Raw genomic sequence first — 13,459 nt, 5'->3', positions numbered from 1 at the left:
TTACTGGAGACCAGGCAACGATAGCAACCTGCCGGCGTCACGTATAGTAATTCCAAAACAGTGTTATCTCAATATATAATTTCTTTTGGTATTTACAATGCCCTGTAACTCAAACTCGCTACGCGAAATTTGATTAACAGGCACCTCACATCACTCTCTCAAGTCACAAGAAACACCTCTGCGCATGCGCGAAGAAACAGCTGAATAGTGGCGAGCGCTTGTTTCATAGCCATGGATTAGTCGGTTGACAGGAGTAGCGTGGCGTGAGCAGTCAGGCGTTGCAGGGAAGTGCGGATATCGCTCAATGTGCAAGATTGTAGGCAACAGTGAGTTGAAAATACTGTGCAATACGTCCAAAGTGAGAAGTGGAACTGACCCCAAAGATCAGACATCATTACATACAAGGTAGCTTACAAGTTGTATTTACCCACCTGGCTGTGTTGACGCGATGGACGGGTTGTTTGTTGCTGCTTTGGACGTGGGCACAACAACTATTCGCTGTCACATTCTTGACGAAACCACATCGGTAGTTGGTACAGCTGTCAGACAGGTGAGTTGGTAACTTACTCAAAGGATTCGTTTGTAATGCTAGCAATACATGAGACTCCAGTGTGTTTCGCGACGCCTGCAGGGATTCAGTCCAACAATGCCGTAGCGCGAAATTTTAAACCCTACGGATTGAGACACATTTCCTGTTACTTTTTTTTTAATAAGACATGATCACGTTTTGGTATCCCTGTACTTGTAATTGCATACATCGAAGTCAACGCCATGTAATTTACGTATCTTTATTCCATACATCATAGGTCAGCGATAAGGAAAAAAAGATAGATTTTATTTTGTAATATACTTGGTTTATACTTTGTGATCTCACACTTAATAACCCAAATCTCTTATTAATTTTTCTGATTTTTGGAATTGGTAGAGCGCTATCAGAATAATGGTGAGCGGCAGTCGTAACTGTACAGCTCCTGTTTCTCAGTTGGGCAGAAAGCAAATTTATTTAGCTCTTATCTCACTCTTCGTGAGACATGATAAAAGGTCAATCGCAGCGCGCTGCTCTTAAAGCTAGAACTCTGATAAAAGCTTTCATTTTCGTATCGCCAAAAAATTCTACTCTCCAAGAGCTGTAAAAGTTAACGCATAAAATCTTAACAAAAGTGATGAGTTTTTTTTTTTTTTTTTCTTCAAAAAACCATCGCACTACATCCGATATGAATGTTACGTAGAATCCACCTGTTGAATGTAAAGATAAGCTGCGCAGTGGTTAGAAAAATTAACTCGCGTTCGAGAGGTGCGTTGTTCAAAACTCCACCCAGTCATCCTGATTTAGTTTTCCTGTGGTTTCCCTACACCGATTATGGCGAATGACGGGAAAAATTCCGTTGCCGATTTACCCTCCCACCTGTGAGCAGCCTCTGAGACTTCGCCGCCAATGGGACCTTCCTTCCTTTGTGCAGTTGTATTTAGTAACGCACTCGATAACGTAGAGCAATGTCCTAAATTAAACTCATACGGTAGCTATATCAAAGAGAAGAGGAAAAAATCATTACACAACTCCTTTGAGAAAACTTAAAAGCCACGGCACCAGTAGCTACTTTGTAAATTTGAGCTTCTAAACGTATCAAGGCACACCATAAAGGAGCATTGTGGAATATGCATCGCTAAGAAACATAAACCATTGACTTCTTGCCAGGGCTTGAAACCGACAATAAAAGCAAGCCTACGGTATAGTGACGATTATGACCATAAACATATTGCAGTTAGATTCTTTTCCCCAAACTGTATTTAAATATAAGGGCCAGCCAAATGAAAATGAGACAGATGGGAAAAAAGCAAGTAAGTGCTTATTATTTCAAAAGTAATCGCCGTAATTGTTAATACATTTATCCCAGTATCCCACTGCGAAGTAAGACGGTTAATGCTTTCATGAAAAAATGTTTGCGGTTGCCCACGGAACCATGATTGTGCTTCGTCCGAAGCAAATCGCCTGTCACAAATATCGTTCTTCAGGGCTCCAAAAATAGAGGGAGTGCTCGGGACTGTATAGAGGATGTGTAAAGGCTTCCCAGCGGAACTTCTACAGCGTTGGCGGGCCCACGTGTTGCCAAGGTTGTCTCGAGTGCGCTGAAAAATATGGTTGGGAGGCGCTTACACGTTCTCCATACAGTCCCAATCTCTTTTCACGCAATTCTCATATTTTTGGAGCCCTGAAGAACGATATTCGTGGCTGCCGATTGCTGTGAGCCAAGAGCTGCACGCCCGGTTTCCGTAGACAATCGCAAACGTTTTTCCTTGTCTCCCAGTGGAATAAATGTATTAACAGTTATTAGTAATTTTTAAATAATAAATATTTTGCTTACTGCTCGTTTTCATTTGAATGAAGAAAGAGTTTTTATAGTCAGGGCATCCGGAACAAAAGTACACGTGAAAGAAGTACCAAGTGAAATATTCTCAAGTGAAGATAAATAAATTGTAATTTATGCTTCCAAGCGTGCTCGTCGTTTGGCTGAAGTGTTCTTTTTTTTTAATTTGAAACCAACGTTTCGCTTAATCTGTTTTCGAAGAATTCTCAGTCCCTTGTGAAACATGATTGAAAGTAACTGAAAAAGTATATGGAACTTTTTCCAATTCATGGCGGTATGATGCAACAACCAGTGATGAATGTTTTGAAGAGAGAAACAGTGTTGGTTGCAAAACGGGCTTTATTATTTTATATTTTGCCAATAACGTGTTTCGCTTTGTTTGAGGCATCTTCAGATTGGCCTACAAAGAAAAATAAAAACTCTTATTAGAAAATGCCACGAACCCGATTTAGTATAATTTTGGACTTAACAGATGCTAAACGCATTTGCTGCCGTCCACGCAAATGTCTTAGCAGACAAACGCCATTGTCAGTGTTTTAAGAACATTGCGTGGTAACCCCTAAAATAAAAGGAAATGGATTATAATAACCGTAAGTATTCAGGAGCCAGTAACTGTTCTTATCCGTAAGACACCAATATACACCACACAGAATATTTTAAAACGAACTACTGATGTAAAATAGTGTTGACTACACGGGAAGTCACATTTAAAATACACATAAAGTCTCACCAGGTAGTAGCCCTTGTCGAGTGCCCTATTAAAGTAAAACAAACCAAAAGATAGCCAAAACGGCATTCAAGGCGAGTAATATGTTTGTCTCTTTACGTTATGTACTGAAAAGTGAGGAGACTGTAGATTACATTGTATATGGCGGAGTCGAAAGGACAGCAAAACGGGATCAGGCCTAAAGAAATGTATCACGAAATGTAAACAAGTAAGAAATGTAGTTGTGCAAGTTTGGCCGCCCACATATAAAATAATAAAACCTGTTTTGCAGCCATGACTGTTTATTTCTTGATAAAGTATATGTTTGAAATAGTTGTGGAATTTAAGTTTTATACTGATTTGGTTGTAAACAACTTCTGACGCACGTATTTTCAATAAGGTTTAACATTTTACTAATTTTACTGTCGTTTTTCTCCTTAGATATAATCTGTTCTTTATTGAATTTTTTACTATGTTCACGTACGCTGCTCAGAACAGTTACAGGATGAGACATAATGAAATATAGGTTACAGATACGATATTAATTTGGTCTGATGTCATACATTCACCCGCCTCCGTAGCTGAGTAGTGAGCGCGGCTGACTCCCTGGCGGAGGACCCGTGTTCGATTCTCGGTACTGCCAGGGATTCCTCCTTGGTGGGAGTGCGTGTTGGGGTGGCAGCCTCGTGTGGCCAACTGAGGAGCTACTTGACCGGGTAGTCGTGGTTGAGTGGTGTGCTGCTGACGCCATGGCGCATCCATTGGCGCCTTTGGCAGAGGTTGACACGGCGATCTGTCAGTACCTGTGGGCCTACGGACGGAGTCTACTTTTACGATGTCACATATTAGAAAATATCTTTCAGATTCGGTATATGATGTTGAAATGTCACGAGTGTGTCATATAACTCGTATCACTGCGGGTTAATAACATGTCGGCCATCTACGATATATCTCCTAAGCGATTTGCAGTCATGTTCAATGGTATTCTAGACTGAAATAGACGTGATCAGGCAATTCCCTCACACTGTTGCACATGGAGACGAACTAGTAAGCATTATAGGGATGAGAGCCGTCGTTGAGAAATGGTAAAAAGTCGTTTGCAGTACTAGGGTATGGCAAAACATAATATCGAAGGATCTGGAACCCATACGCTACTAGCGTTGTAAAATCATCTATCTGCGAGTGCTTTACAGATTGGCACCTCCTTATTATCCTGCAAATGGCCCGTGCATACTACAGATTCTGGCGAATCACATTGCTGAAACATTGCGCCGCCTCTGCTCGTATCGGAGTAAGCATTATCGAACATAGATGACTCTGAGGGTGCCAAAAAGTGCGCACGCGTGTTAGTCTCGTGTGTGTGTGAGTGGGTGGAGTGACCTCATTCTTCTTCCTACGGTTGTACTGACACTTTGTACTTCAAATTGGACGTGTAAAAGAGTAATACCGCTCTCCTCCCGAAAATGTATCGAGATATCTTAAATGATTCTCTGCTTCTCTTCATGAGCTTAGCACTGTCTTACACATTCCCCTGTTGTCAAACCACTGCATATATTTCGAATGTGAATATCGAGAAACTCGTCTGTTGAAATTCTTTTATTCAGTCCCAAGGATGGTCCTCGTCTATACGAAATGATTCAGGAATGAAACTTTCTCCATTTGATTCTGCGAATTATGAAACTTACCGACAAATTTAAAGTGACTACTAGACTGAACTGATAGATGTCAAAATAAGTGGACGCACTGTAGAAAATCAACTAAAGCAGCTGAACAGAGGAAAGGTGAGTGGGCTTGAGGGGTACTCCTAAGACATTACACAGAGTTTGAGAAAGAGTTTGATCCTCTAACAGGCGTCTACCCCACGACTGTCCGGACCGTCTCCACACGACTTTGGGCTGGAGTCTAATTCAGTGCAGTAGAATTGTCTGTAGTGATGAGTGCTGCTTCGAACTGAGCCCTGATGAGCAGCGAAGATGTGTGTGGAGACGCTCCAGACAACAAAGCGGTACCTAGCTGATAGTCGTCCGCCGCACGGCCAGACACCAAGAGTGATGGTCTGGGTGCCATTTCATTTCATTGCAGGACTCCATTGGTCGTCAGCCGTGGCACCCTTACAGCAGAGTGGTAGGTCGATAATATTCTACGTCCTGTTATGTTGCCTCTCATGGCAAGCTATCCTGGGCTTACACCTCAGCGTTTGCTAAACCCTGTCTTCGCCAGCGAGGTCGCCAAATCTCTCTCCAATTGAGAACATTTAGAGCACTATGGGCAGATCCCTCCAACCAGCTCAGGATTTTGATGATCTACCGTACCAATTGGACATCCAACAACTCTGTCGATCAATTCCAAGCCTGCAGAACCCAGGTTTTCCGAAACTGTAATTATTTGTTTGTCTGTACATGTACACCACAACTACCAATTTCTGCCCCATTCGGATATTCCCTTCGTGGTGTGCCTTTATTTCCTTTTTGTTTTTTCTTAGAGTGGATAATGTCAGATGCTCTACGAGGCTCTTCACAGAAGATGCTGTTGTAGTGGTTGTCCCAGGAGGAACGGTCAATGTTCAGGGATAAGACAGGAGCAAGCATTAGAAGCAAAAAAATGTAGCTGAAGAGCTATGAGCACATCGTCACCTTCGATACTGTGAAAGAAATCTCTTCTACTGCAAGCTCTTTGCTTTCCATATACGAGGCGTGTTTTTTTAAGTAAGTACCGTTTTGCCTCACCGCGGCCGCAGCGCTGCAGTCGGTGTTCTGCGCATGCGCACTGGGTACCTACATCTGTTGTCTACGCACTGACGCCATTACAGTCTGATTCTTCCTTGTTTACTTTGTGTACTGAGTGTTTAAGATGCCTCCGATAATCGTGAGTCCCGCCGACTGTGAAATACGGGCTGTTATAAGATTTCTTAGTGCTAAAAGCCAAAAAGCGATCGATATTCATCATGAGATATATGCAGTTCACGGAGAAAACATTATGAGTGATGGAATGGTAAGAAAGTGGGTGAGAGCATTTAAAGATGGCCGCACAAATGTACATGATGAACAACGGAGTGGGCGTCCTTCAGGTGTTAATGAAAGTTTGGTGCAGGAAGTGGACAAAAAGGTGAGAGAAAACAGACGCTTCACGATTTCCTCCTAGCGGGTTGACTTTCCTAATGTTTCTCGTAGTGTTTCGTATGGCATTGTGACCGAGCACTTGAATTACCGAAAATAGTGCGCACATTGGGTACCATAAATGTTGACGGATGTGCACAAAACCAAACGCTCAGACAGTGCCTTGACTTTCCTTGAGCGGTATCACGACGACGGTGATGATTTCTTAAGCCAAATTGTTACGGGCGATGAAATATGGGTGGCCTATATCACACCAGAATCAAAGCAACAGTCCATGGAATGGCAGCATTCAGATTCATCCAGAAAAGTGAAGTTTAAACAAACAATTTCTGCCCAGAAAATCATGTGCACAGTTTTTTTGGGACGGAAAAGGAGTACTGCTTGTGGAATTCCTGCCTCGTAATGAGACAATCAATGCAGCAGCTTACCGTAAGACATTGCACAATCTGCGCCATTCAATTCAGAACGTAAGACGTGGCAACTTGAGCAAGGGCATCGTTTTGCTGCAAGACAATGCCCGTCCGCATGTGGCGAATCAGACCAAAGATCTCATCACATCTTTTCGATGGGAAACTCTAGATCATCCTCCGTACAGCCCTGATCTTGCGCCCAGTGACTACCATCTGTTCCTGCACTTGAAGAAACACCTGGGCGGTCAGCGTCTTCAAGACGATGACAAAGTCCAAACAGTGGTGATACAGTGGTTAACAAGTCAGGCGGCAGACTTCTATGAGGAGGGTATTCAAAAACTGGTACAACGTTATGACAAGTGCCTCAATATTGACGGAAATTAGGTAGAAAAGTAGATTAAGGCGCAGGCTTTCATGTAAAAATAAAATTATTGAGATATCTTAGCACATCTTTTTTAAATTTAAAAACGGTACTTGCTTAAAAAACACGTCTCGGTTTTGGCGGAGGTGATATGGACTAAAAGAAGGAAAAAGTGTCTAGTAAACATGAGCTCAAAAATTTATACTTTCAGAGCTATGGGTACGTAGTAGAAGAGATGTGTTTCGCAATAGCGATGATGGAAAAGTGCACATAGCTCTTAAAGTATGCATTTGAAGCCCATGTTTACAGGACAGTTTTTTCTTGTTTTGCTCCAGACTATCACTTCTCAAGATATGGAAAGCAAATAGCTTCTTTGCAGTATAAGAGATTTATTGCACAGTATCGAAGATGTAGTGCTCGGCTCTTAAGTTACTGTATGATTACTTGACTGCCGAATTGCTGGAACCAGTAACATTCACTACATATGTGGAAATATGCATACAAAGCCGTATATCAAGTGGAACCCCCAAGTACACTGCCGGCTGGTGTGGCCGAGCGTTTCTAGGCGCTTCAGTCTGGAACCGCACGACCGCTACGGTCGCAGGTTCGAATCCTGCCTCGGGCATGGATGTGTGTGATGTCCTTAGGTTAGTTAGGTTTAAGTAGTTCTAAGTTCTAGGGGACTGATGACCTCAGATGTTAAGTCCCATAGTGCTCAGAGCCATTTGAACCATTTGAAGAAGAGATCAAGGGGGACCAAAATAAATACGGCGAGAAAAGTATTTTCACCATTGACGCTTTGTTACACATCAAACAGGATGTATACGTACGTGTAACCTGTCAGAGTCGTAGCTAGAAGTATCAGGGGTCGCACATCACTCGAACTAAGGACGCCCCACACCATTACAGAGCCTGCACCATCTTGAAGAATTCCCTGCTGACATGCAGGCTCCATCGATTCATGAGGTTGTCTCTATACCCGCAAACATCCATCCGCTCGATGCAGTTTGAAAGGGGACTCCTCCGACCAGGCAACATGTTTCCAGTCATCAACAGTTCAATGTCGGTGGTGACGCGTCCAGGCGAGGCGTAAAGCTTTGTGTCGTGCAGTCGTCTGTGCGTAAAGCTTTGTGTCGTGCAGTCATCAGTGGTACACGAGTGGGTCTTCGGATCCGAAAGCCCATATCGATGATGTTCCGTTGGATGATTCATACGCTGACACTTGTTGATGTCCTAGCATTGAAATCTGCAGCAATTTGCACTTCTGTCACGTTGAACGATTCTCTTCAGTTCTTCGTTGGTCCCATTCTTGCAGAATCTTTTTCCGGCCGCACAGATGTCGTAAATTTGATGTTTTAACGGTTTCCTGGTATTCACGATACACTCGTGTAATAGTCGTACGGGAAAATCCCCACTTCATAGCTGCCTGTGAGATGCTGTGTCCCATCGCTCGTTCGCCGACTACAATACCACGTTCAAATTCACTTAAATCTTGATAACGTGCCATTGTAGCAGCAGTAACCGATCTAGCAACTGCGCCAGACACTTGTTGTTTTATATAGGCATTGCCGACCCCAGCGCCGTATTCTCTGAGGTGAATATGCATGCCTGTACCAGTTTCTATGGCGCTTCAGTGTTAAACTAACTGTCGGAGAGGCAGATGCCAGACGGTTCGTCGAAGAATTCCTAGGAAACGTAGCTCACCCACGAAGGAAGCGACTTACAAAACCCTGATTAAACTGATACTTGAATATTACTCGTCTGCTTGAGACCGCTCCCAGAGAGGGCTGATACAGTAATTAAAGAAGAGATCCAAAGAAGAGTTGCTCATCTCGTCAGACGTTCGTCTAATAAGCGCGAACGCGTCACGAGAATGCTCATCCAAATCCAGGGGCAGACGCTGCAAGAGCCTGTTATTTATTACACTACTGGCCATTATAATTGCTGCACCACGAAGATGACGTGCTACAGAAGCGAAATTTAACCGACAGGAAGAAGATGCTGTGATATGCAACTGATTAGCTTTTCAGAGCCTTCACACAAGGCTGGCGCTGGTGGCGACATCTACAACGTGCTGACATGAGGAAAGTTTCCCACCGATTTCTCGTACACAAACAGCAGTTCATCGGCGTTGCCTGGTGAAACGTTGTTGTGATGCGCCGTGTAAGGAGGAAAAATGCGTACCATCATCACGTTTCAGACTTTGATAAAGGTCGGATTGTAGCCTATCGCGATTGCGGTTTATAGCATCGCGACATTGCTGCTCGCGTTGGACGAGATCCAATGACTGTTAGCAGAATATGGTATCGGTGGGTTCAGGAGGGTAATACGGAACGCCGTGCTGGATCCCAAGGGCCTCGTATCACAAGTAGTCGAGATGACAGGCATCGTATCCGCATGGCTGTAACGGATTGTGCAGCCACGTCTCGATCCCTGAGTCAACAGATGTGGACGTTTGCAAGACAACAACCATCTACTCGAACAGTTCGACAACGTTTGCAGCAGCATGGACTATCAGCTCGGAGACCGTGGCTGCGGTTACCCTTGACGCTGCATCAAGGACGGGAGCGCCTGCGATGGTGTACTCAGCGACGAACCTGGGTGTACGAATGGCAAAACGTCATTTTTTCGGATGAATCCAGATTCTGTTTACAGCATTATGATGGTTGAATCCGTGTCTGGCGACATCGCGGTGAACGCACATTGGAAGGGTGTATTCGTCATCGCCATACTGGCGTATCACCCGGCGTGGTGGTATGTGGTGCCATCGGTTACACGTTTCGGTCATCTCTTGTTCGCATTGACGGCACTTTGAACAGTGGATATTACATTTCAGATGTGTTACGACCCGTGGCTCTACCCTTCATTCGATCCCTACGAAACCCTATATTTCATCAGAATAATGCACGACCGCATTTTGCAGGTCCTGTACGGGCCTTTCTGGATACAGAAAATGTTCGACTGCTGCCCTGGCCAACACATTTTCCAGATCTCTCACCAATTGAAAATGATTGGTCAATGATGACCGAGCAACTGGTTCGTCACAATACGCCAGTCACTACTTGGTTCAAATGGCTCTGAGCACTACGGGACTTAACTTCTGAGGTCATCAGTCCCCTAGAACTTAGAATTACTTAAACCTAACTAACCTAAGGACATCACACACATCCATACCCGAGGCAGGATTCGAACTTGCGACCGTAGCGGTCGCGCGGTTCCAGACTATCGCCTAGAACCGCTCGGCCACCCCGGCCGGCCCAGTCACTATTCTTGATGAACTGTGGTATCGTGTTAAAGCTGCATGAGCAGCTGAACCTGTACACGCCATCCGAGCTCTGTTTGACTCAATGCCCAGGCGTATAAAGGCCGTTATTACGGCCAGAGGTGGTTGTTCTGGGTACTGATTTTTATGGATCTATGCACCCAAATTGCGTGAAAATGTAATCACATGTCAGTTCTAATATAATATATTTGTCCAATGAATACCCGTTTATCATCTGCATTTCTTCTTGGTGTAGCAATTTTAATGACCAGTAGTGTATGTTGCGGTTTACTGTTAAAATTCCGAGAGCGTATGTTCCTGGAAAAGTCAATCAAACTATTTATTTGTACTATCCTTGTATGCAGGGTGTTCGAAAATTCCCGTTACAAATTTATTGGACTTGTGGAGGGGCTAGTCCATAATATTTTGACTAGGAAACCATGGTCGGAAACGCACTGTTTCCGTGATACAGCCGTTTGGAATCATGTTTGCTAGGTAGGTAGGCAACAGCGTAGTCATGGAGGGAGGGGTTCAAAATGGTTCAAATGGCACTGAGCACTATGCGACTTAACTTCTGAGGTCATCAGTCGCCTAGAACTTAGAACTAATTAAACTTAGCTACCCTAAGGACATAACTCACATCAATGCCCGAGGCAGGATTCGAACCTGCGACTGTAGCGGTCGCTCGGCTCCAGACTGTAGCGCCTAGAACCGCACGGCCACTCTGGCTGGTGGAGGGAGGGGGTTACATCGGATCGGCTGATGTCATTTGGCGTCTGTCCTACCTCTCTGTTCTGGTTCAAGTCTCGTTCACGTACCTGTGAGTGTTAGAGTAACGTGATTGAGTACACGTTTGCAGATTACACCGACATGATCCTTTTGAATGGCGAAGCTCATGGGAGTGGAAGAGCTGCTCGTTATCTTTATCAAGATCGTTCTCCACGACGTCCGACTCCATCGCATACCCTTTTCGCCACAATTACGCAGCGGCTTCGAGAAAGGGTAACTTCACCGTCAGCAGGCGTGACTGGTGGTCCAAGGAGACGCACACCCGAATCGGAAGAAACCGAACTGCATCACGTGGAAGAAAACTCATCAACGAGTACGCGAGCGGTTTCTTTGGCTTTGAATGAGTAGAATTATAAAACGATTGATGTACTGTGTGACGACTAATTAATTACTCATAAAAGTAGTCGCGTAACCAACGTATTTTAAAGTGGTAGTAGCACAGAAATGATGCATTTCCGGACATGGATTCCAATTCAAAAACTTATCTACTCACTCCCCTCTACAATCCCTAGAAGTTTCTAATGGGAATTTCCAAACACCCTGTATAAAAGGAAAAGTCCAGATTGACTGACCTACCATCGTCCAGCCCAAATCGCTACTATACAAACATGAAGTTAGAAAGGGCGTTGATCTTACACTGTAGGCGCGGTTAAGAAGAGATTTTTTAAAATTCCAACCCTATGGGAGTGAAATAGCGGATGAAAAGTTTTTTGAAAATATGTCACTATTAAGGCAATTTTGAAGTTAGAACTACGAAAATTGGTGTTTGGTTTTTCTGTCAGAAAGAAAGAAATTACTGCTTCAGCATTTTTTTTTTTTTTTAATTTAACGCCTATTGGGCGAAATAATGGGGGAAACATTTTTCAAATGAATCATTATTAAAGAATTTCTAAAGCGTTTCGCACAGAACATTCATTAATCTTCGCTAACACTTGGTTTAAGAATCATGAAAGAAGGTTGTATACGTGAAAGAGACCTGGAGACGCCGGAAGGTTTCACACTGATTATACAACTGTAAGAGAATTTTCGGAACCAGATATTATAAGACATTTCCAGGAGCAGATGTGGATTCTGACTACAGCACATTCGTTCTGAACTGTAGATTAAAACTGAAGAAATTGCAAAAAGTTAGGAAAGTAAGGAGGTGGGACTTGGATTAATTGAAAGAACCAGTGGTTGTTGAGTGTTTCAGAGGGTTGATTAGGGAACGGTTGACAAGAACAGGGGAAAGTAATACAATAGAAGATGACTGGGTAGCTTTAAGAGATGAAACAGTGAAGGCAGCATAGGATCAATTAGGCGAAATGGAGATCATTAGATAACACAGGATATATTGAATTGTGCAGCAAAGGAAGCAGGCTACAGGGAATACAAACGTCTAAAAGCTGAGGTTGACAGGCAGTGCAAAACGGCTAAACAAGAGTGACTAGAGGACACATGTAAGGATTTAGAAACATATTTCAATGGCGAAAAAGTAGACACCGCCTACAGAAAAATTAAAGAGGCCTTTTGAGAGAAGAGAACCACATGTATGAGTGTCAAGAGCTTAGGTGGAAAAGCAGTCCTAAGCAAAGAAGGAAAAACTGAAATGTGGAAGGAGTATATAGAGGGTCTATACAAGGGAGATGAACTTGGAGGCAGCATTAGAGAAATGGAAGAGGACGTAGATGAAGATGAGGTGGGAGATACTGTATTAATCTAACAGAGCACTGGAAGACCTAAGTCGAAACAAGGCCCTGGGAGTAGACGACATTCCGTAAGAACTACTGATAGTTTTGGGAGAGCCAGTCATGACAGAACTCTACCATCTGGTGTACAAGATCTATGAGACAGGCGAAATACCCCCAGACTTCTAGAACATAAGAGTTCCAATCCCGAAGAAAGCCGATGCTTACAGCTGCGAATATAAGTCATGGTTGCAAAATCCTACCACGAATTCTTTACAGAAGAATGAAAAACCTGGTTGAAGCCGACGTCGGGGAAGATCAGTGTGGGTTTCGGAGAAACGTAGGAACGCACGAGACAATACTGACCCTATGACTTCTCTCAGAAGATAGACTTAAGGAAAGGCAAACCTGCGTTTACAGCATTTGTAGACTTAGAGAAAGCTTTTGACAGTCTTGATTGGGATACTCTCTTTGAAATTCTGAAGTTAGCAGGGGTAAAATACTGGGAATGAAAGGCTATTTAAGACTTGTACAACAGCCAAACGGCAGTTATATGAATCGAGGGACATTAAAGGGAAGGCTTGGTTGAAAAGGGAGAGATACAGGGTTGTAGTCTATCCCCGATGTCATTCAATTTGTACACTGAGCAAGAAGTAACAGAAACCAAAGAAAAAAATTTGGTGTGGGAGTTGAGGCCCAAGGGTAGATTAGACGGGTAGATCACGTAACTGATGAGGAGGTACTGAACAGAACTGTAGAGAAAAGAAACTTATAGCACAAAC

General features: G+C 43.6%; 1 protein-coding gene across 1 annotated transcript in view; it reads left to right on the top strand.

Annotated features, from left to right (window-relative positions):
* The first annotated feature begins 216 nt into the window (after positions 1 to 216).
* LOC126187541 (putative glycerol kinase 5) overlaps positions 217 to 13,459 on the top strand; it is a 417,517-nt gene continuing 404,274 nt past the window's right edge. Inside the window, exon 1 of the mRNA XM_049928689.1 lies at positions 217 to 550. Coding sequence (XP_049784646.1) covers positions 449 to 550 — 102 coding nt within the window. The 5' untranslated portion in view covers positions 217 to 448. The remainder of the gene's footprint in view (positions 551 to 13,459) is intronic.

The sequence above is a fragment of the Schistocerca cancellata genome, chromosome 5 (assembly GCF_023864275.1).
Source record: "Schistocerca cancellata isolate TAMUIC-IGC-003103 chromosome 5, iqSchCanc2.1, whole genome shotgun sequence".
Classification (NCBI taxonomy): Eukaryota; Metazoa; Arthropoda; class Insecta; order Orthoptera; family Acrididae; genus Schistocerca; species Schistocerca cancellata.
This window is presented reverse-complemented; position numbering and strand designations above follow the sequence as displayed.